Source organism: Mixophyes fleayi, chromosome 3, assembly GCF_038048845.1.
Source record: "Mixophyes fleayi isolate aMixFle1 chromosome 3, aMixFle1.hap1, whole genome shotgun sequence".
Classification (NCBI taxonomy): Eukaryota; Metazoa; Chordata; class Amphibia; order Anura; family Limnodynastidae; genus Mixophyes; species Mixophyes fleayi.
The window spans coordinates 312,762,479-312,788,413 of NC_134404.1; the positions used below are offsets into that span (position 1 = coordinate 312,762,479).

Below are 25,935 nucleotides of genomic sequence, written 5' to 3' on the forward strand. Positions count from 1 at the left end.
CTGCATGAGCTCTGTGTTCTAATTGTCAAACTAAGCTTTAAAATAAGAACTGTGCAGGAGGAGAAAGAAGAAGAACTTTTTTATTTAATTTATTTACATTTATTTAGCGGGATAAGCTTGTGGTGCTGGTAGGGTGGGTCGCTTGGGTAGGGTGTTTTTGGGTTATAGCCATGTCCCTTGTGGTGCAAAATGTACATGTGGGCCCTTACAAAAAAATTCTAAAGGGCCCTCAGATGTTTATTTATGTCCCTGAAGCCACACCCACATTTCAAAATGACTTATAAAAACAAGGTTAAAAGTAGAAAATAGTCATAAAATATTTCACATTAATTATTTTTCTTTTTTTTCTTATTTCTTTTTCAACTGCAACTTTATTGATATTCTATGATGTTTGTTCCAGTTTAACAATACTAACCCCAGCCGAAAGTGACACAGGCTGATGACTAGTTGACATTAGGCAGAAGTTGTGAATACGTGCTGGAGGGTCAGTTGAGGGGAATGGTATGCACAAGAGTTATAGATGTAGCACAATAAGCTATAAATGGGCATAGCTAGAGCCATGTCTTTTAGACTTCTTTTTATTTTATTTACACTTTCATTTTATTTCCCATTTGTTCACCATTTCTTTTTAGCTTCAATGAAATAGAATGACCAGCATATAAGAGAGGGTCTCCTGAAATGTTGTCTTTAAAATCAGTATTGTTGTTAATAAGGTACCACAGATTCCATATTATGACAGATACAGACAATAACAGTGACATAAATATAATTACGCCTCAATGGATGGTCACGAGCTAGCAATAAAAGCATTAGTTAGCAGAGGATTCAGTTTTAAACATGACAACTAGGTTGTACGAGGGAGGCAGACATAAGGGGGATACTAAACCAATAAGACGTTTTCATGGTGTGGGGGTTTGTTACAAGTTCTTAAGTAACTAAGTAAGTGCATTAGTGAAATGGTCTTTGTCATTCCACAAAGCCCTTATCATTGGACTAATAAAGATAAGGGGAAATGATACAATGATCTGCACTTTAGCACCTGCTTTTAGAATCTATCCAAAATCCTTGGCCAGCCTGTGTTTCTCACTGTAGCCAAAATCACAAGACTTCCTAAAATATTTTTATTGCAAAGTTTTACAAATCCATGAATTCACTTTTAAATTTAGCTTAGTCATGCAATACTGGGCATCAAGTAAATATATATATATATATTAATGTAGGGATAAAAAAGAGCCAAATTATGTGATTTTAGCAAAAACAAATAGGGATTTTAGAAGGATATCGGGATCCAAAACCAAAACACATGAGGGCGGTTTTGCCAAAACCAAAACTCAAAGTTAATCCAGATCCAAAACCAAAGCACGGGAGTCAGTGAATATCTCTAATTAATGAATTAATTAATTAATTATATATATATTATATATAGATTTTATGTATAAATACATACATATATATATATATATATATATATATATATATATATATAAATTATATATGTATTTATACATAAAATATATATATATTATATATAATATAATATGTATATATATATATATATATATATATATATATATATATATTATATATACACATTATATTATATATATTTTATAAATATATATTATATAGATACTATATATTATATATATATATATATATATATATATATATATATATATATATATATATATATATAGTTAGTAGTCCCATGTGTTTTTATTACAGAGCCAAGTACTGTATATTTATTATATTTGCTTCACTTGACAGAAAGTGTGTAGTTCTGAAACGCTGTCTAATGCAATTGGCAAAAATACAATGGATCACCACATACTAACGTTCTTGATAGAACACAAAGTTCAGTATCTTGCCCTATAATACTGTAATCTGAGCTTCACAAGAACAACAATAACGGAGGGAGCTCCTGAGGAATTTTTAAAAAATACAAATTAAAAGCATGTGATACTTTTGGGGCTTTAAAAAAAACCATATAATTACTTTACACAATATAACACAAACCAATGTCCACGGTTCATAGTGATTAAAGGAAACAAAGACCTCCCACCGCATACCAAAGGCACCAGTGTCTGGACATAGGTGGGAGAGGGAGAAGGGAAAAGAATCACTATTTACAGAACCTTTTCCTCCACACCCCAGAATTATCGTCTGCAGAATTGTAAAGAAGAAGAAAGGAGATTCCTTCCCTCAGCGTCAAGAGCTGCTATCAGTATATTAACAGGTACTTTTTAAATCCAGATAAATTATGAGTGTCTTTTTCAATGTTGTTTATAAATCTATGATTGAATATATTCATATATCAAAGTTAATCTGCTTAATACTCAATCATTTTTAACATTTTTTTTCTTGTGCTGTAATATATTTTCATGCGCTGTGATCTTTTATTGCTATTATTTAGGGCTACTTGTATGTAATTACAGTTGCTAGTTAAGTATAATTGAGTGAGGGTGCAATTACATATTACAATGTATATGTATTGGAGGGACATCATTAAAGGTTGTGTGTAGGTGAGGAATAATTTCTATTTAATACATTTATATCACCTTGCTATATTACTGTTACTTAAGAGTGAATAATATTTGATAGTTTGGAACAACCTGTAGGTCTCCAGCTGTTGTTGTCAGAGACTATGTAAGACTGGTTAAGACTAAAGATCTAGTCATGGAAAAAGAAAACAAGTCTTAAAACCTAAAATATATACCCAAGCCTGAGAATGATTGCACAAATTCACACCTGGGTCTATTGTATCATCAAATAAATATGAAAATGTATTTATTCTGTAAAAACATATATAATTGAGCTTAACTGGTTATGTGATAATGTTTAAGACTGAAACAATGACGATACATCTTTAATAGTTAATTACATATTTTTTTATTTGCTATCCCTTTATAATAAGATTATGTCAAGGCAGAGGCAACAAAACATGCTTACCCAGTACGTCTGACCCCATTGTGCTGTTTGTTGCAAATCTGGTAACAGTATGAGATCTTTTTAATTGTGTGCAATGTAAACAAAAATACTCTTGGGGGTATATTTACTAAACTGCGGGTTTAAAAAAAGTGGAGATGTTGCCTATAGCAACCAATCACATTCTAGTTATCATTTATTTAACACATTCTACATAATGACAGCTAGAATCTGATTGGTTGCTATAGGCAACATCTCCACTTTTTCAAACACGCAGTTTAGTAAATATACCCCCTGGTCTGTCAGGTGACTTTAAGAGCACAAGCCATGCTTAGGGTATTTGGCAAAATACACAACATCTTCAGTATTTATCGTAAAAGAAGTATCTGCTACAAGACACTCTGTTAGTGTGGAAGATTATACAGGCTGGATGAGGACATTCATGATTATTGGTCAGTAATTAGATCACAGTTGCATCTATGCACATTAAAACTATTGTCTTTGATGTTCATAGCTGCAAATGTATGAAGTGTGTTCATGAAAGCTCCAACACACAGGTTGGTATTCTTCATAAAGGAGATGTCATCAATTTTCCAATTGATAATAAGATGATCTGTAATCAATAAGGCTCATTTACATTGAACAATAAAAGTGTAAACCTGCACTGCAAATGTTATTTTAACAAGTTATGTACCTACTTTTATGCAAATGGTTTTACAGGTAAGCGTATGCCTGTTTGTTAACACAGGTGCAAGAGTCTGCACAAGCAGATGAGATTAGTTGGGGCAGATGGGGGGGAAGGAAATTTCTAGCTGACTGCACCCACATGCTAAAATAAGATTTTGTTTTGCGGGATGATGTCATTTAAATGAGATAAAGATGACGAGAGAAAGGCACATATAGGGGGAGTTCTCTGCTTTGGTAGAGGACACTTTACTTTTTTTCTCCCTTAAAGGTTTTGTTTCTACCACCTCTGAGGTTGTTGAGATTCTCATACTATATTTTTAATAGGACACCATTTGAATCTTCCAGTTGTACGTAATTGGATTCTTATTTTTTACGGGAGGGCCCACAGCCTTTTTCTCCCTGCAAAGAGGCTTATTAGTATTATTACTATTATCATAGATATTAGCAATAATTGGATGCCGAATAAGCAAATTATTTCCCCAAGAACTGAGCTTTGTGGGACCCCAATAGATAGTGTAGAGGGGAGGATGTGCAAGAGGTAGAGGCATTAAATGAGTGGTTTGATAGGTAGTAAGTGATCTATGAAAGAACTGTGTCACAAAGGCCATTGGAGTGAAGGATGTGTAGAAGATGGTGATCAACAATGTCAAAAGCAGCAGAGAGATGAGTATAGAGGTTTTATCTTAGCCCCAATGATATTTGCTTATGAAATTATGATGAAAAATACCATAAATAAAACAGACTTCATTTTCTGTTTATACTGAACCATGCCCCATGGAATAAGATGGGTCTGAATAATATTTTTTAGAAGTAGTAGTAGTGGTATGAGTGGTAGAAGTAGTACTAGCAGTACTAGTGGGATGAGTGGTAGAAGTAGTAGTAACAGTAGTAGTGGGATGAGTGGTAGAAGCAGTAGTAGTGGGATGAGTGGTAGAAGCAGTAATAGTAGTAGTAGTGGTATGAGTGGTAGAAGTAGTAGTAGTGGTATGAGTGGTAGAAGTAGTACTAGCAGTACTAGTGGGATGAGTGGTAGAAGTAGTAGCAGCAGTAGTAGTGGGATGAGTGGTAGAAGAAGTAGTAGCAGTAGTAATGGGATGAGTGGTGGTGGTAGAAGTAGTAGCAGCAGTAGTAGTGGGATGAGTGGTAGAAGTAGTAGTAGCAGTAGTAGTGGGATGAGTGGTAGAAGTAGTAGTAGTAGCAGTGGTTGTGGGATGAGTGGTAGAAGTAGCAGTAGCAGTGGGATGAGTGGTAGAAGTTGTAGCAGCAGTAGTAGTGGGATGAGTGGTAGAAATAGTAGTAGTGGGATGAGTGGTAGAAGTAGCAGTAGTAGTGGGATGAGTGGTAGAAATAGTAGCAGCAGTAGTAGAGGGATGAGTGGTAGAAGTAGTAGCAGCAGTAGTAGTGGGATGAGTGGTAGAAGTAGTAGTAGCAGTAGTAGTGGGATGAGTGGTAGAAGTAGTAGTAGCAGTAGTAGTGGGATGAGTGGTAGAAATAGTAGTAGTGGGATGAGTGGTAGAAGTAGCAGTAGTAGTGGGATGAGTGGTAGAAATAGTAGCAGCAGTAAGTAGTGGGATGAGTGGTAGAAGTAGTAGTAGTAGTAGTAGTGGGATGAGTGGTAGAAGTAGTAGTAGCAGTAGTAGTGGGATGAGTGGTAGAAGTAGTAGTAGCAGTAGCAATGGGATAAGTGGTAGAAGTAGTAGTGGGATGAGTGGTGGTAGAAGTAGTAGCAGCAGTAGTAGTGGGATGAGTGGTAGAAGTAGTAGTAGCAGTAGTAGTGGGATGAGTGGTAGAAGTAGCAGTGGTAGTGGGATGAGTGGTAGAAGTAGTAGTAGCAGTAGTAGTGGGATGAGTGGTAGAAGTAGTAGTAGTAGTGGAATGAGTGGTAGAAGTAGTAGTAGCAGTAGTATTAGGATGAGTGGTAGAAGTAGTAGTAGTAGCAGCAGGAGTAATAGTAGAAGAAATAGTAGTAGACGGAGTAATAGTAGCAGTTATAGTAGTGGTAGAAGGAATAGTAGTAGTAGGAGTTGAAGGTGTAGTAGCAGTAGTAGTAACTGTAACAGGAGTAGTAGTAGTAGCAGCAGCAGTAGTAGTAGAAGCAGTATTAGTAGTAGCAGCAGTAGTAGTAGTAGTAGTAGTAGTAGTAGTAGTAGTAGCAGCAGTAGTACTGCCACCTAAATATTTGGACTACCAGAGATGTAAGTCTAGGCTTCCTTAACAGATGTGTAATTGTTTGCTTAGTGGACAATGTGAGCTGTAAAGGGGGTAAATGTTACCAAGCCTTTAGACTCTCCCGGGAGCCTTCTAGAGAGGACACATGCCTCCAATACGGGTGCCCCAAAACTTGAGAAGAAATACTACTGCTTTTTCTTTGTAACCTAATGTAATAAGTAATGTAATCGGAGAAAGTGAGTCTGTATTGAACCATTTCTGTATTTTGTACCCCTTATTACTGCAACCAACCTTCAGTGACAACCAGATAATTCGTCACTTTCATAGCTGTACTAGCAACCCTAAGAAACCTTCAGGTTCTGAAGTTAAACCCTATTATGATTCACAGATTATGTCAACTTCCCATTCTTTGCTACTTACCTGTAAAACTCAATAAAATGTTTACGCAAAAAAAAAGAAAGAAACCTTTAGGTTCTAGAATCATGAACCGGAAATGGAGATGTTTTCTGTAGGTGCCAGAGATACAAGAATAGAAGAATAACTGCAGAAATAACGAGTGAAGATTAGCACATGTGGAGGCAATTTTTTTTCTCTACCATGTATATGTGCGCTCAAGTAATGTTTCTCACTTTCAGTATGACTTCTCCATAACGTCAATCTTTATTGACTGTTCTCTATTCTAACAACAATTTTGACCTGGGTTCCTAACAGTAAAAGAAGTAATATTGTATATATTTCACACGTTGGTCCAATATGAAAATAAATGGAAATAATAAAAGCAATTTGTTGTGAAAATACAGTCAACTTTCTTGATCCACCTCTATATAAAGGCTTTTTTGTAATAATGTTTTATAACACACAGCTGGCAGCCATGACTGGCCCTTTGCTTATTCCCTCTCTGTCCTCTTTCTCCCATCATTCTAACCTATAGAGAGAGTCTGATGAGAAAATACAGTAATTACACCTGATGTAATAAAGGGTAGTTGAAGTGTGGGTCAGGAGGCTGTTTTATTTGCAGGTAGGGGAGGAGAAGGCGCTATCACAGACTGTACAGAAATATCTCTATACACATCTTTTACATGTATATATTTCTTTATAACTCCATTAAATAAAGCATCTAGAAAAATATTCAAAATGTCAGCAACAGTGCTTTAAATCACAGTTCAGCTGCAATTACAGTGCTGAAATCTGACAATTCACAAACATAATAAAAGTAAAGACTAAATAAATGTATTTGCTGTAACAAACTCCATCAATATTCTTATTTATGTATTTAAGTGTATTTATTTTTTTTGCAGGATAACACTTAACATTTATTAGCCAGATCTCAAAAGATAATGTTCCGCTTTTTGCTGGTTATAAGTCACGTGGGAATGTTAGAAGCACTACTCAATAGCACAGATCAAGCAGTGACTGTCTCCAAAAATCTAACAGATACAGAAAATGTTACTGAAACGATCTGTTGGAGACAATGCAATGAAACATGTCTTCTGCGCAATCAAAATCTTGAGAGGTTTCCAGCATGCTTGCCTAAGACTGTAGAAGTTTTGGATTTGGGCTTCAACAACTTAACAACAATTAGGGATGAAGATGTGGCTTACCTCACTGAGTTACGTGTGTTATCTTTATCACACAACCAAATCACAGAGATTCACTGGGGAAATCATGTACTGGCTGGTTTGGAGTCATTGGACCTTAGCCATAATCAATTATCAGTCGTTCCAAAGTGCATGATGTTGAAGAATGTCACATGGCTGTCCCTCGCTGGAAATCCAATATCACACATCTCTCCATTTGCCTTCTCTTGCTTTCCCAGCCTGGCATTTCTTAATTTATCTTCTACTTTCATTGGGAACAATTCATCTGAAGACATTGAGGACTCAGCATTTGCACTCAACATAACAGAAGCCAAGGAGGATTCATTAAAGTCACTGAAATCACTTGATCTAAGTGGCACCTATCTTACGAGAGGTAAGTCTTTCAGTGTTTTTAAGCTTCCATGCCAGATCTGATACATCTTCCGTCAAGATGTATAATATAAATAGTTGGTTGCACACACAATACTGTGGAATTTCTAGAGTTTGTAATACATTTTGGAGAACCTAATTTCAGTCTACAGATCCCTACAAGGTATTTTTCTCCAAGTCCTCTGATGTTGAACGCAATCTTCTGATAATCACCACATTTACGCGTTTCATGAGTTTAGGGACTTTTAATATACAAAACGATAAGTATAAAACTTAATTTTTATTACAAATATGAAACATGTCTGAAATCAATTATAATGTGAGTGCGTTTGTTACTTATTTGTATATAAAACACCATAGAAAACAGTTTGGGAACACAGCAGTTCACAAATTGTTTGACTGAGTAAACCACTTGTTACAAGTGCACAGATGGTGTGTTTATTTGCGGATATGAACTATAAAAATGAATCAATTAGTTTGACCATTTCTTTTCATCGATTAGTACAGGAGTTCCTGAAAAATATACTTTGCTCCCTTGCCATTTAGATGATCCAATTAAAAAAAGATAGTTGGTGAAATCTGTCATACTTCCCAAATAACAAAAAAATAATTTTTATTGTGTTTTGTAAGAAAATTTCTTACTTAGCAACAATTTCTATACATTTTAGTTAATCAGACGTGGACAAAAGATTTACCGAATCTGAAGAGGCTTCACCTCAGGAAGATGGTCAACATGGAACGTCTGGAGGATGAGCTGTTGAAATGGTTCCCAAAACTAGAACTTCTAAACTGCGCAGATTCCAGAGCACTCAGTTATGTCAGAACGGAGATATTTGAAAATGCAACACAACTGAAGTATCTTTATTTTCAAAAGTAAGTGTTTGTGACTAACACACAGTTTAGCTTGTTATACTTATTACTATATTGTAGTCAAATTTCTTTCTCTAACATCCAGGTCAAAATCCAATTACTGGATGTTTTTTACTTCTCTTGATTCCATAATGCTGTAAGACACCCATGTAACACTTTCTTTTTAAACCAAAGGTAGACTCTGTCACCACGATTGCTCAGTATCAATTAAACTATAGTTAAAAAAAACAATATATCAACCTATCCAGTTGTTACTGAGTTTAATTGACCTTTTTTATGTAGGTCTTCCCTTAAAGCCACAAATGTTAAAATCAGGTTATTTGGCGTGAGCCCCTTACTTCTGGATTTGTGCCAAATCTGCATGCATACGTGCATGGTCGAATTGAATAGGTCCAACTATTCAGCAATCAGGTCGAATGGCTGGAGACCATGACAGGGGAAAAAGCAGTATTTCTAGAGAGGGGTTTCCACACCACTCTGCCAGAGTAGGCAGGACCAGCATTCAAGGGGCGAGGCTATCATTTTAGACAGCGTTAGGCTGCTTTCCAACCCCTTGTCATCCCATTCAAATAGATGGTAATGCTGCATACACTACTGTTACGTGCAAGCAGCTGCCCTATCACAAGCAGTGCAGTGTTTAGCGGCACATATCTCCTCACTGTCCCTGCAGTCATTACATAGTACTAACTGAGTGGGACCAGAATCAGGACTTACTCCACCAGAACCAGGAGAGTTGGCAGATTGTCCTGCTCTTTTCTACCTGTTCTTGCAGATTTCTCTACCTGTTGCTGTTCATGCTCAGAAGCTGCTTGTTTGAATCCTGAAATGTTGAGACTCTGATTGGAAAAAGGAAATGAACATGAAATATGGAGAGCCTAGCAAGGAGTGAACACTCTACGGCTACCTCCTCTTCATCAGTATTAAATAGCATTCACATTTAATAAATAGACCTATATCCCCCCAACCAGCCCCAACTTTAAATTATTCGTAATTCAATTTAATAAATACACCTATTTCCCTCCTCCCTGACCTGACATTAAATCCATAGTATCCACATTTAAGAAATAAACCTATTTACTCCCAAGCAGCCCAGAAATTAAATAATTATTATTCACATTTAATAAATTGACCCCCATCTCCCCAAACTCAACCCTATGTTCCCAAAACATTGCACCTTTAAATATAAAGCCCCATCACCCAATTTTTACATAAGCCCCACCATTACCCCAGTGTTAAACTAAATAATACCCATCATCAATTAAATTATTAGCTCCCACCCACCATTAAATGATTAGCCACTCTCACCTTACCTTTAAACTTGTCCCTACTTGCGCTACATTGAAAGCACCTTCCCACCACACTTACATTAACAGCCATTCCCACCCTCCTACCACACTTACATTAACAGCCATTTCCCACCCACCCACCACACCTACATTGAAAGCACCTGCCCTGCCTCCCACCACATTTACATTAAAAGCCATTTCCCACCCTCCCACCACACCTACATTGAAAGCACCTGCCCTGCCTCCCACCACACTTACATTAAAAGCCATTTCCCACCCTCCCACCACACTTATTTTAAAAGCCTTTTCACACCCTCCCACTCCTACATTGAAAGACCCTTCCCCTGACAAACACCTTCTGCCGTGCAGTGCTGTACCTTGCTGTCTTCTCATATGCTGTCAGCGGGTTTTCACAAATCATGTTGTCGATCAATGTGCCAGTAAGGGAGAGCCGTTATCCAGATATATGAAACAAACTGTTACTCACATACTCAGGTGACCGCATAATTGTCATGTGATATAGATATATATATATATATATATATATATATATATATATATATATATATATATATATACTACTAAGGTTATCATCAGGAACATAACATGATATGAATCAGGATAAATATGAAAGAAATATGATACTTTGTAGTAGATTCTCTTCAAGATTGTGTGAATTACAATCTTTTTAATACACTATATATCTATTCTTTACAATTTTTCTCTATTCTGTTTTTGAATACAACATTACTTTGGATTAAATCAATTACAAGAATACTGTGGAATGTTAAATGATTGTTTTTTTTTTTTTAATTTATAAAATAAAATGTGAAAACTTTTTAACAATTGAATTATACAGCGCACTTATAGAAAAATAGTTATTTTCACTACATGCACTGGGGTTCCACCCCCCATAACTAGAGATGGTCACTGACCCCCGTGTTTTGGTTTTGGATTCGGTTTTGGATCTGGATTACCGTCGTGTTTTGGTTTTGGTTTTGGTTTTGCAAAACCGCCATTGCGTGTTTTGGTTTTGGTTTTGGTTTTGTTTGGTTTTGTTTTGCTATTTTTTGGGAAAATCCATGTTTTTGGGCCTAAATTAACCCAATTTAGTGCTCCAACTGTTTTAGAGACAAGTAATCTAATTGTTGAGGTAATAAATCATCCAAAAAAACAGTTTAATTCTTCGTTGGTAGGCCTATTCTACACACAAAACAGATTGTCTTCCTCTCCATCTATGCATATTGGCAATGCAGCCATCGTCTTTGAATGTATATTACACCCTACACTTATAGTTAAATATGTAAAGAAATGGAAAAAGCCAGTTTGGTTTCTGTCTCTCTAGGCCCCCCTCCACTTGTATAAAATACTAAAAAATTCAGCCATTATAGACTGTACAATATTAATTGACATGGAGAAAGACAGTTTGGGGTCACTCTGTCTCTCTAGGCCCCCCTCCACTTGTATAAAATACCAAAAAATTCAGCCATTATAGACTGTACAATATTAATTGACATGGAGAAAGCCAGTTTGGTTTCTGTCTCTCTAGGCCCCCCTCCACTTGTATAAAATACTAAAAAATTCAGCCATTATAGACTGTACAATATTATGAAAAATGGACAAAGCCAGTTTAGGGTCACTCTGTCTATGACACCCTACCCTTAAGGATAAATTGCCCTAACAGCAGCCTTTCAAGATGGTATGTGATATGGAAATGCCACAAGTCCCTTTCCTCTTTGGGGGTAGATTGCACCCTACACTTACATAGAAAGTTTTAAAAAGATGTTATCGGCATCATCTTCAGCTTCATCCTCACCCTCATCAGTGTGTACGTCATCATCACAGACTATCAATTCATCGCCGCTTGAATCCGCCATTAGAGAACAGTCAGTGCTTGGATGTCTTGGATGGTGAAGGCCTTCCTCGTGGAAGATGTAGTTCATTTTTATAAACATCATTTTCTCCACATTTTTGGGAAGTAACCTTCTACGGCGATCACTGACTAAGTTCCCTGCTGTGCTGAACACTCGTTCAGAGTACACACTGGAGGGTGGGCAGCTTAGGTATTGCAAAGCAAGTTTGTACATGGGTTTCCAAATGGCCTGCTTTTCTTCCCAGTAAGGAAAGGGACTGTCTGACATTTTCATATCAACTACCTCTTGAAAGTAATCCTCCACCATCCTTTGCATGTTTATACTCATATTGGATGGACTTATGGGCAAAGTGACACATTTTTTTGAAAAATCCTTCAAACCAGCCCAGATGTTAAATTGTTCTCGTCTGCCCCCTGTGTCTTCCCTGCTTCTTTTTTGGAAATTTAATTTTTTACGAGCAACAGCTTGAGAAAGTGAAGGAGGACACGTCGTCAAGCCGAGGCCCAGTTCAGCGGCCAACTTGCTGAGCAATAGCTCCTTGCAAAAGTTCACATCTCGCTCATTTACAAGTAAAGACTCAATGTAGGTTTTAAACCTTGGATCAAGCACAGTGGCCAAAACGTACTGATCCGAGTTCAAGATCTTAATAACTCGAGGATCATTGTGAAGCGAATTAAGTACTTGATCGACAAGGCCAACATACTTTGCTGAATTGCTTGCTTTCAGCTCCTCCTTCATTTTCTCAAGCTGCTTTTCCAATAGTCTAATTAAAGGAATGACTTGGCTCAAACTAGCAGAGTCTGCACTGACCTCACATGTCACAACTTCAAATGGTTTCAGCACCTTGCACAGCACTGAAAGGATTCCCCACTGTGCAAGAGTGAAATACATCCCCCCTCCTTTCCCAATGTCATGACTTGTGCAATATGCTTGGATGGCTTTGCGCTGTTCCTCCATCCTCTGAAGCATGTACAGGGTGGAATTCCACCGAGTTACCACCTCTTGCTTAAGTTGGTGGCAGGGCAAGTTAAACTGCTCTTGGAGCTGCTGTAATCTCCTACATGCTGTGGCTGAATGCCTGAAATGGCCTGAAATTTTACGGGCCACCGAAAGCATCTCCTGCACCTCACGGTTATTTCGTAGGAAGCTCTGCACCACCAAGTTGATGGTGTGAGCAAAACAGGGAATATGTTGGAAATCACCCAGCTGTAATGCTCGCACTATATTGTTGGCGTTATCTGAAATGACATACCCTGGGGAGAGTCCGAGTGGTATAAGCCATGCATCAATCACATCTCTCAGTTTGCGTAACAAATTGTCAGCCGTATGCCTGTTAGTGAAGCCGGTGATACAAAGAGTGGCCTGCCTGTGACAAATGTTACGTAGTGGTGTACATGCTGCTGCTGTTCCTGCTGGTGAAGGTGAATGACCAACCCAGTGGGCTGTCACAGTCATATAGTCTTTGGTTTGGCCACTTCCACTTGTCCACATATCTGTGGTTAAGTGAACAGTGGGCAGAATGGCATTTTTCAGCGCAATCTCTACATTTTTACACACTTTTTGGTATAGTTGTGGAATAGCTTTACGGGAGAAATGGTGTCGCGATGGAATTCTGTAACGCGGACACAAAACCTCAATTAACTGTGAAAAACCAGCTGCGTTTATTGTGGAGATTGGACGCAGATCTAACACTAACATTGCAGCCATGGCGTCTGTGATTCGCTTGGCGACTGGGTGACTGCTGTCATATTTGCTTCCCCTCGCAAATGATTGTTTCACAGTTAATTGCTGAAATGTAGGACTGCTCATTTTATTCACCTGCCTCTGGGATGACGATTCACCCCCAGCAGCAGCAACAGCAGCAGCAGGACTAACGCTTTCTTCAGAGGAATCAATAATAGTGCCGGAGTCATCCAGCCTTAAGTGGGATGCCGGGCTAACTCCGAGCGCTACTGAGGATATTGATGAGGATGGTGTGGTGGGTGTATTTTGTAGCCGTCGGTATGTCGGTGAGCGGAGGGTCTTAGCTGATGAGGGAGTGCTTGTATTCTTTTGGGAAGAACTTTCAGCTTTTCCCAACACTTTGCCATGAACTCTCGTTAAATGGCGTAACATAGACGAGGTTCCAAGATGGTTAAGGTCCCTCCCTCGACTGACTGTGGCTTCACATACACTACAAATGGCTATACAATTGTTGTCTGGATTTGGGTAGAAATAATTCCACACATAAGAAGTGGATTTTTTTGTTTTATGCCCAGGCATGACAATGGCCTTTTTCTTGTCACGTGCCAGAACTGCTGCCACTGGTGCAGGACTTACACAAACAACCTCATCCTCATCAACATCCTCATTAGCGCCCTCGTCGCCTACACAAATCTCCCCCTCATCCTCTTCTAATTCCAAAGTGGCATCCTCAATTTGGGTATCACCGGCTACACTCGGGCTATTAAGGCACACATCAGCAGAATGCTCACGATTAGACATCCCACTGTTGGATGGACTCTCCACAGGGATTGTTGTCATTTGTGAATCAGAGCAAATATTCTCCTGTAATGCCTCACTGGTATCTTGCAGCTCAGCTTTGACGCGTAACAGTAGTTGTGCACCAATTGTAGCCTGGGTAACTTTTTGGGATCTGCCACTAATAGCCAAAGGTGAAGGCCTCATTCTCTCTTTGCCACTGCGTGTGTAGAATGGCATGCTTGCAATTTTTTTTTTATCGTCACTTAACTTTTGCTCAGTTACACTTCTTTTTCGCTTCAATACAGTAAATTTTTTTTTGGTTTTTGTTTTTTGCACTAATTTGAAAACACTCTGTTGTTTGACATCGCCTTGGCCAGATGACGTACTGGGAACACTAACATCAGGACTGGTGACAGAACCTGGTTGCTCATTTAGATCATATGTGGACTGCTTTGAATCCATTCTGAGCGCAAACCACTGGGGAGTGCTAAAAATTATTGAGTAGATACTGCTGACAGATATGACTTTTGACAGCCAGAAATATTAATGCACAATTAGGGAGGACACCCCAAAAACACTGAGGAGTGCTAAAAATTATTGAGTAGATACTGCTGACAGATATGACTTTTGACAGCCAGAAATATTAATGCACAATTAGGGAGGACACCCCAAAAACACTGAGGAGTGCTAAAAATTATTGAGTAGATACTGCTGACAGATATGACTTTTGACAGCCAGAAATATTAATGCACAATTAGGGAGGACACCCCAAAAACACTGAGGAGTGCTAAAAATTATTGAGTAGATACTGCTGACAGATATGACTTTTGACAGCCAGAAATATTAATGCACAATTAGGGAGGACACCCCAAAAACACTGAGGTGTGCTACAAATTATTTAGTAGATACTGCTGACAGATATGACTTTTGACAGCCAGAAATATTAATGCACAATTAGGGAGGACACCCCAAAAACACTGAGGAGTGCTAAAAATTATTGAGTAGATACTGCTGACAGATATGACTTTTGACAGCCAGAAATATTAATGCACAATTAGGGAGGACACCCCAAAAACACTGAGGAGTGCTAAAAATTATTGAGTAGATACTGCTGACAGATATGACTTTTGACAGCCAGAAATATTAATGCACAATTAGGGAGGACACCCCAAAAACACTGAGGAGTGCTAAAAATTATTGAGTAGATACTGCTGACAGATATGACTTTTGACAGCCAGAAATATTAATGCACAATTAGGGAGGACACCCCAAAAACACTGAGGAGTGCTAAAAATTATTGAGTAGATACTGCTGACAGATATGACTTTTGACAGCCAGAAATATTAATGCACAATTAGGGAGGACACCCCAAAAACACTGAGGAGTGCTAAAAATTATTTAGTAGATACTGCTGACAGATATGACTTTTGACAGCCAGAAATATTAATGCACAATTAGGGAGGACACCCCAAAAACACTGAGGAGTGCTAAAAATTATTGAGTAGATACTGCTGACAGATATGACTTTTGACAGCCAGAAATATTAATGCACAATTAGGGAGGACACCCCAAAAACACTGAGGAGTGCTAAAAATTATTTAGTAGATACTGCTGACAGATATGACTTTTGACAGCCAGAAATATTAATGCACAATTAGGGAGGACACCCCAAAAACACTGAGGAGTGCTAAAAATTATTGAGTAGATACTGCTGACAGATATGACTTTTGACAGCCAGAAATATTAATGCACAATTAGGGAGGACACCCCAAAAACACTGAGGAGTGCTAAAAATTATTGAGTAGATACTGCTGACAGATATGACTTTTGACAGCCAGAAATATTAATGCACAATTAGGGAGGACACCCCAAAAACACTGAGGTGTGCTACAAATTATTTAGTAGATACTGCTGACAGATATGACTTTTGACAGCCAGAAATATTAATGCACAATTAGGGAGGACACCCCAAAAACACTGAGGAGTGCTAAAAATTATTGAGTAGATACTGCTGACAGATATGACTTTTGACAGCCAGAAATATTAATGCACAATTAGGGAGGACACCCCAAAAACACTGAGGAGTGCTAAAAATTATTGAGTAGATACTGCTGACAGATATGACTTTTGACAGCCAGAAATATTAATGCACAATTAGGGAGGACACCCCAAAAACACTGAGGAGTGCTAAAAATTATTGAGTAGATACTGCTGACAGATATGACTTTTGACAGCCAGAAATATTAATGCACAATTAGGGAGGACACCCCAAAAACACTGAGGAGTGCTAAAAATTATTGAGTAGATACTGCTGACAGATATGACTTTTGACAGCCAGAAATATTAATGCACAATTAGGGAGGACACCCCAAAAACACTGAGGTGTGCTACAAATTATTTAGTAGATACTGCTGACAGATATGACTTTTGACAGCCAGAAATATTAATGCACAATTAGGGAGGACACCCCAAAAACACTGAGGAGTGCTAAAAATTATTGAGTAGATACTGCTGACAGATATGACTTTTGACAGCCAGAAATATTAATGCACAATTAGGGAGGACACCCCAAAAACACTGAGGTGTGCTACAAATTATTTAGTAGATACTGCTGACAGATATGACTTTTGACAGCCAGAAATATTAATGCACAATTATGGGGGACACCCCAAAAGCGCTGGGGAGTGCCAAATATGAAGAAAAAATAATAAACCTCTATCCTCCTCTCTGCACTAGCGATTTTGGTTAGAGCAATTGCAAGAACAATATGGTATTCTCTGTCCCTGCTCTAATTAGCCTATGACTACACCCTGCTCTCTCCCTCTGTCAAATGGCGATGGATTGCTGTGGAGGCGTGTATTTATAAAGTTGAAGTATCGCGAGAACCGAGTCCCGAGATCCGACGACGTCACAATGACGTTCGGCCTCGATTTGGATTCGGAATGGGCGGGAGAGTACCGAGCTGCTCAGCTCGGTACTCGGATACCCAAAGTTCGGGTGGGTTCGGTTCTCGGAGAACCGGACCCGCCCATCTCTACCCATAACACTCACTTTATATAGAACCAATTTTTCTAAATAAGTTTCAAAAAAGGAGTGGAATCAGGTCACTCGCATTTGACATTATTCACTATAGGTTCTGTGGGGTTGTTCACCTTCCTATATATACTTTTTGGCGCCAGCTTTCTTTTGCTGAAACCCTATCCCCACAGTAAGTGGTAATCCATGCTGATAAGCATTAGGTGCCCTGAGCAAGAATTCTATTGGTTTAAAAATAAAAATAGTCCAATTAACAGTAGCTTTGTGAAGAGAAATGAAAAGGTGTTTACAACCCTTTCTTCCTGTTTTTAACAATCATTCACATAGACAAATAAATGTTCAATGACTCCAGCATGTTTGTATGTGGGGATGACTGCATGAGGGACCAGGAAATTAGTATGAAGAAATAGTGCAGTGTGACACCAAGCAGCAGATTCTCACAGTAGACATTCAGAAAGGAGCTATCAGTAGATCAAGGTGTTAACTTCTCTCTAATTTCATCATTGCTCAGGATAGATGGAACATTAGCTGCTATTAAATTACCCTTAGTCTCTCTCGATCTGTGTGTGTGTGTGTGTATGTTAGGGGATTTAGATTGTAAGCTCCAATGGGGCAGGGACTGATGTGAATGAGTTCTCTGTACAGCGCTGCGGAATCAGTGGCCCTATATAAATAAATAGATGATGATGATGATGATTGGATGACAGATGCTAATTACATACTTGATCTCAACAAACACTATGAATAGTACTGCAATGCTAGTTTCAATATGAGTTGCCTATTGGCATTATCCACTCAAGTGTCCTGTAAATCAAAGTAAGCCAGGCAGAACTGGCATGATCACTTGGATGCCCCAGGCAAGGTGTTCCGAGATGCCCCAAAGATTAGTATGGCCACATGAAATAAAGATAATAAAAATATAGATGTCCCATATAGCAAATCACTCCTAATTATGAGGTTTCTATCTCACAATCAAGTTAATTCTTAAGTAATTAAAATTGCTGTTACACATTTATTGTTGTTATACCTGTATAAATAGGATTTATATTACTGACCTATCTGTATACTTCGCATTTATTTAAAAAAAAAAAAATCTATATAAAAATAACTTCCTGCTTTTTTTTTATATGCAGCTGCAACCTGACAACATTATCCTCTTGGAACATCACGTCGGGTTCTTTAACTATTGACCTCCATGGCAATCCGTTAATCTGCTCTTGTGATCTTGACTGGCTGTGGTCAAACCATGTGAACATATCCCTGAACAGGTACTGTGAGAAGAGAGACATTTATGTATGAAAAGCAGGTGAAAAATGTCAAAAAAAGTATTTGCAAGATGTAAGAATATCACCCAGTTGTTGTGTGAGAAGTATAAAAAGGAGAGTGTAAAAAGTACTGTATATTTTGTATAATTTTAGGTTACATCAGCCATAGCTATCAAAGTACCAGACCTCTGCAGATTTGAGGCTTGTCTTCCACAGACCAATCCACAGTGATCCTCAGCTCTTTAACCTTAAGCTACAGACACATTTGGCCTGAATCTATATATAGTGGACAAACATAAAGCTTGTGGTCATCGATCCACTTTTTTTCAGCATTATGAAGCACAGTAAAAAATGGACATATTGCGGGAAAAATTTGCTGTGTGTGTAGCTCTACTCTTCCCTCACCATTACTCCTGAAACAAAGATGGTCAGAACAACAGATTAACAACCCTACCTAACTTGTCTATTTACAAGTCTTCTTGACAAATTAAATGGAAAAGGGAGATGTTAGATCTGCGCTTCCTGTCTCCTGCTGACATCTTGTCTTGAATTTTGTCTCCGCTCACAAAATGGCTGCCTCCACTGTGTGTAGTTGACAAACACACTTTATAATTTGATATTTCCTGGCACACATAATCTTACTTCTAGACTAGTAGGAGTATGTACAGTTGTAAGGTCCTTTGTAAACAATACATCATGTTTTGTGTTTTACTGGACATATATAAATTTATCAGGCAAAAAGGCATGCTAAATGTTTAGTACCATTACCACAGAAAACACTCCAATAAAAAAGTATATATATGAATATGTATATAAAGTATATCAAATATGTGCAATATTTGACCAATCATGGTAAATACTCCCAGAATATGACAGGTTCATTAAGACATCAGATCTACAGTTTGAATTGGCTTTGAGCTGCAGGTCTGGTGACCAATAACAATGCCAATATTTACATACAGTACTAGAGCCATTTAGTAATAGAACTAGGTGTTATTTAATTCATTGCACTGAGGAAAGCTATATGATATCACCTTTAGGCAATGCTTTATAAATAATAATTATCTGAAGGATGCAGTATAAACACCAGTTATAAATACAGATTATATTCCAATGATTTTTCTTACTAGCAAATGAAAGTTTAGAAATCACTTATTAATGTACTGTCCTCAGACAGAAGTTTTTATAATCCAGGAAAATTTGTCAGTGACAAGCAATACTCTAACTACAACTGTATTGCAGGGATGTATATTGCCTGCATTGGTGGTCAAATTAAATTTGTACAGCCAACTCACCATTAATTTATTCTCCTTCTTGTTACAACTTCTAAAAGTGAACAACTCATGCTTCCAAATAAAGTATGTACACACAGGTGTTTAAACTGAATTAACCTGCATGGATCTGGAACGCATGCACACAAACATGCATTTTACATACATATCAGATGAATTCTGCAATAATTTGCTACTATGATGGCACAGAGTTGGGGTCATGGATTCGATTCCAACCAAGGACTTATCTGTGTGGAGTTTATATGTTTTTCTCGTGTTTCCGTGAACTTACTGGTGAAAATGGACCTCGTATGTGTGATAGGGAATATAAACTGTAAGCTCCAATGGAGCAGGGACTCATTTGAATTATTACATATGAATTACATTACATGTGAATGATATTCTCTGGGCAGCGCTAAATAATATGGTGGCACTGTATAAATTAATAGTAATAATTCTACATGAACAGAGAGGAAGGATATACAGTATATAAAGATGGAGTGTAAGGATTTATTTATCTTTTATGTATATAGTGCACCTTATTAGGCAATGCTTTATGGAGAATGTTTAATCATTCACATAAGTCCCTGCCCCAGTGGAGCTTGCATTCTATTTTCCCTATTAGAAGAACCACACACATATACACAAACACTAGGGGCTAGATTTACTAAGCTGCGGGTTTGAAAAAGTGGGGATGTTGCCTATAGCAACCAATCAGATTCTATCTTTAATTTATTTAGTACAATCTACAAAATGACAGCTAGAATCTGATTGGTTGCTATAGGCCCCCAGTCCATTAACTCACTAGTATTTTTTGGAGTATGGGAGGAAACCCATGCAGACACAAGGAGAACATATAAACGCCACACAGAAAGTGCCCTGGTCAGAATCTAACCAATGGCCCCAGTGTCCTGACGCAGCAATGCTAACCAATGCGCCACTCTGGATGTGTAAGGCTAATTCTGTTTTAACTTTTTATGTATTCCACTCATCTCAAATATACATGGACCGCACCAAAAATACTTGTGAACAAACCCTTAACAGATTTTTACCACATCATATAATTGAGTTTTGAAAATATTTCTTCACAACAAATGGAAATGACTATTTAAAGAAATAATTGAAATAATTAATGATGATACATAAATAGAAAGACTAAAAGAGTAAACAAAGAGAATGATAAGCAGGACCCATTTTGGTACTGAGAGTGAAGAGAGACATTCAGGGCCTACAACACCTGAACAGCTGTTGGTTGGTGCAGATTGTGATTGCTTAAATAAGGATACATACATTAATGTGAGTCGTCTGGTCCGAAATCCAAAACATTTCTTTTGTATGCTAATTTCTGACACAGGAGCGGAGACAGAATTCAGGCTGAGAAATACAGTATGAGAGTGTCTATTGAACTTGACAAGTGATACTTCAGAACACTGACTATTACTGTAAAGTAATTTATGAATCTGTATTTTATTAAATCTAACGTGTCTTGTGTTGTTTTATCATTTAGAGCAAATGAAACTTTCTGCAGCAACCTTAAAGGAAATGTGCCAAACGTTTCATTATTACAGCTACATGAGCAGTGCTTAAATGAAACAGATAATGCAATCCAAGCTCTCAAGACCTCCAGTTCCACAATCATAAGTCCTAATACTACAGCGGGAACACTGAGTGAATCTTTGGAGACTACACTAACCCCAAATAAAGGACAAAAAGGTTTTCTCCCAGAAAGTGTTACAGTTTTTAAGACCACATCCGTTGACTCAAACTCTACAACCGCATCCTCTAAAATAGAAAGCGGATTTGTTACTCAGAAAACTAGCACAATAAGTCAACGTGATGTTATCTCTCTAGTTAGTACAGTTTCCATTGATAGTGTTGAAGCATCGTCAACTGAAAACAAGTATGCAAAAACATCTACATTAATGTCTACAGTGATGCCTTCTACAAAGTTCCTAAGTCAAACTAGTACCTCAAAAGCAGGATCTGGTCAGTCCATGCCAGAGAATGACAACTCCAATGAGGAACAGTCTGAAATTCCTCGAGAATACCCAGAGTATGACGAAGAAGAGACTCAACCAAAAAGTATGACAGAAAGCATAGCGATGAAAGCTTGTGACTATGACCATTGTAGACACCTGCAAATAGCTTGCTTTGAGCTTCAGCAATTGGAACCGTGCTTATGCCCTGGTCTTTCAGGAGAGGACACACTCCCAGATCCACCGTATTTACAAGAAGCGTCTGAGATAACAGAAACGTCAGCACAGATACGGTGGTGTTCCTCCAATTCTATAGTTGACAAGTACCAGCTTGTATATCAGCCTGAAGGAGGCAAAAACGAGACTGTCAATAATATTTACGTTACAATGAGACAATACACTCTTTACAACTTAGCACCATATACAACATATAAGGTATGTGTAGTGGGCTACAATAAGAAAGGACCCAGTGATTCAGTAAACACCTCCTTAAGATCGCCTTGTGCGGAATTTAAAACCAAACCAAGTAACATTCTTATACTTTCTATATTAAGTGCCTTAGGGGGGTTGTTTTTAGTGATTATTACAGTGCTCTCTGTGTACCTATACAAGACATGTAAAAATAACATGATTAATCAATACGATACGCATCTTGTATCCTATAAGAATCCTGCATTTGAATATCAGTTGACTATCCCATCATATCATTAAAAATGTGTTATTAAAGCCTGTCTGTAAACACTCCCTCCTAAACACACATCACTACACTGTTCTAAAAGATGCAAGAGGATAAGTGACTCAGGGGCCTATTGATCAACCTATAATCCCCTGAAAACTGCAATTTTCGTGGGATTAACACATAGAAATAGGAACAAGAAATAGTAACAGGGCTATTTATTGATAGAGGACTGCAGCAGATATCAGAGGAATTTGCTGCGGTCCTAGAATCTTCAATTGCAAATCCAGTCTGACAAAGGTGTCTATGGGGACTGCTGTTTTGTCCTACTTATCAAGCTCCAAAATTGGTAGCGAACGCCATTTGAAGATGGCCGTTATAACCCATGGGGAGGACATCGCAGGGGAGGGATCTTCACATCCCTCCTTTGCAGGCTTTGTGCACCCCCCATCCCAAATTCAGACATGCCACAGAAACCTGTAAGTAATGTGATTGCAATTGCGATCACTTTACGATAGATTATTCCCAGGGACAAGCTGTCTCTATCCAAGCTAATCAATTTTAATAAATTGACACATTAATTAATTTCTTATCATTTTGATAAGAAATTAAAATAAACGTGAGTAATTTGCGTTTGGTCATAAATAGACCTCCTCAATTACAAGACGCATTTGTGTAATGTACTTGATGTAATGTGTTCCTGCTCAGACCTTGTGACCACACGGAATGTTGGCCTTCCTGAATAATTTACTATTCTTCTCAACAAATCCAAATTATAATAATTTAATTAAAACAATTGCACAGGACAGCTACTAATAGTAATTCACAAACATACATATATGTATCAGATTCCATACATTGCCGGAAAATGAAGTATTTAACATTGATATATCAGATTAAAAGAGACCAATTGTCATTTATTTTAATGGGATTACCGACAGCAGTGTAGGCAACCTATCTCCCCCTCCCCCTGGATCTCACCTGTATCCTAAATATCGTCAGTTCTGATAAGCTGCTGACATTTTTACATATATAAGTGTGAATATTATTAGTAGCTCTTTTATATAAGCCAAGTTGTGCTGTACTTTAGACTTAGTGGTTCTTTAAACCAGAAGGACGGACGGTAGCAGATATGTTCATTTTTCACATTTCATAGTAAAGTCTATAGAGCTTATGTATTGGCATTGCATTTAGATACAACCAATCAGCATCTAGCTTTTATCTGTCTAGTGCGAGCAGCACAGTGAAAGTTCAGTATCTGCTATGGTTTCGTACAAATCCTGTACCTAAATGCAATCTAAGTAAATGAGTCCTTCTGGCCCAATGTTCATCCAACACAAGCAGGAATCTTGACGGTCTCTCACTGTGTACAGTGCTATTCTATATCTCTGCAGACATCAGAGAGTACACTGCTGAAGGATTAGAATGAGCTAATGAAACTATAAAATACATAGATTATAAAATCTGTATAATATAAATGTACCTTGGATAAGTAAGGATGTATGAAATCACAGATACAAAGCTATTTATGATAACTTTGTGAAATATTCTTATTTTCCATACTTTTTGTTGATAGACATTTTCATAAGACATTTACATAGCTCTTGCTGTTCACTCTAGACATGTGATGTCAGACAATATCCATACCTCCCAACATTTAGTATCCTGAAAGCGGGACAATATTAACCACGCCCCAGTTCTAAACAAACTTCGCCCAAAAATGAATATATTTGGAGACAACCCCACCCACTTTTCTATTAAGCCCTGTCCCTTTTGCTGCCGACAAATCAGGATGTCCCGCCAAAATCAGGACAGTTGGGAGGCGTGCAGTATCTCCATCAGAAAACAATACTATACAAACCATTAATTTACACTGTAAGCAACATGTCGCATGTCTGACCTCACAGTCCTATGTTTGAAGTATAAAACATGACTTATTGGTTGCTACAGTAGAAAACTACAAGAAACGGATATGTACTATCAGCAATTTCATAACAATTGTTATAAAGAGAGCTGTATGCTCAATGTCAATGCACAGGTAACACGTTTAGGGGGGAATTCAACTACCGTGTGCGGTGTCAAAACTATTACCGTTATTATGGTAGTTTTAACCCGGCTTTCTGCTCGCAGCTCAGGGAGCCGAGAGCAAAAAGTCGGTGTTGAAACTACCGTAATAACGGTAATAATGCACAGGGCGCGTTACTTAACGCGGCAATTGAATTTCCCCATTAGAATCATTTTTGAATTTTATAAAATTGTAATTCCATTTGGGAAGTATCTGAAACACCATGTATAGGACGATAAACGATGAGTCAGCGATCGCTCTTTGTAAGAACATATAAACCACATACTGTTGCATATACTCCTTCATTTTCATGTCCCCGGGCAGCTGCTGCTGTCACAAGGCAGACGTGTGCAATGTGTTACTTCAACTGGACATTATAATGATCCCTATCTTTGCATCTCTTTATTGTTAGAATAGGGTTAGGTAGTTAATTCTTAACTGAAAAAGATCAATTGTACATTATATGAAAAATACTTTTAATATTTCCAATAAGTGATCTACTACTAAGAACCAGACAAAGATGCACACACAAATGATATTGTATGATATTAGATTTATGATGTTAACACAGTGGTTCCCAAACTTTTGCAGTTCACAGCACCCTTAGAGTCTCCAAATTTTTTCAAGGCACCCCTCCAAAATAATTACTGAGCAGTCCTGTTTTAGAAGTAGTTGGGTCAAAAAATTGTAATAAGTATTTAGGTCACAACAAAAATACTTATTTAGTTGTATGCAAAAATGCCCCTCTGCATCCAGAGACACTGCCCCCTCTGCATCCAGGCACTCTGCCCCCTCCTCTGCCCTCTGTCACGCTATTCCCCCTCCTCTGCACTCTCTCACGCTGCCCCCTCTGCCCTCTGTCACGCTGTCCCCTCCTCTGCCCTCTGTCACCTCCTCTGCCCTCTGCCACGCTGTCCCCCTCCTCTACCCCCAGGCACGCTGCCCCCTCTGCAGCCCTCTGTCACGCTGCCCCATCTGCAGCCCTCTGTCACGCTGCCTCCCTCTGCTGCCCGCTGTCCCCCTCCGCTGTCACACTGTCCCCCTCTGCTGTCACACTGTCCCCCTCAGCTGCCACACTGTCCTTCTCCGCTGTCACACTGTCCCCCTCTGCTGTCACACTGTCCCCCTCCGCTGCCACCTGTCCCCCTCCGCTGCCACACTGTCCCCCTCCGCTGCCCGCTGTCCCCCTCCGCTGTCACACTGTCCCCCTCTGCTGTCACACTGTCCCCCTCTGCTGCCACCTGTCCCCCTCTGCTGCCACACTGTCCCCCTCTGCTGCCACACTGTCCCCCTCCGGTGCCACACTGTCCCCCTCCGGTACCACCATCCTTTTCACTCTGCCCCACGCCAGACATAAAAAAAAGAGAAGACAGAAACTTACCAATCAGCACGGCGTCGGGACCCA

At 38.5% G+C, this 25,935-nt stretch overlaps 1 protein-coding gene across 1 annotated transcript; it reads left to right on the forward strand.

Moving 5' to 3' along the window:
• The first annotated feature begins 2,118 nt into the window (after positions 1-2,118).
• Positions 2,119-25,677, forward strand: LRRN4 (leucine rich repeat neuronal 4). The gene is made up of 5 exons (XM_075204003.1): positions 2,119-2,236; positions 7,080-7,752; positions 8,417-8,621; positions 18,411-18,545; positions 21,321-25,677. Exons 2-5 carry the CDS (start codon positions 7,119-7,121, stop codon positions 22,498-22,500), a joined length of 2,154 nt encoding a protein of 717 aa, XP_075060104.1. The 5' UTR covers positions 2,119-2,236; positions 7,080-7,118; the 3' UTR covers positions 22,501-25,677.
• Positions 25,678-25,935: the final 258 nt, after the last annotated feature.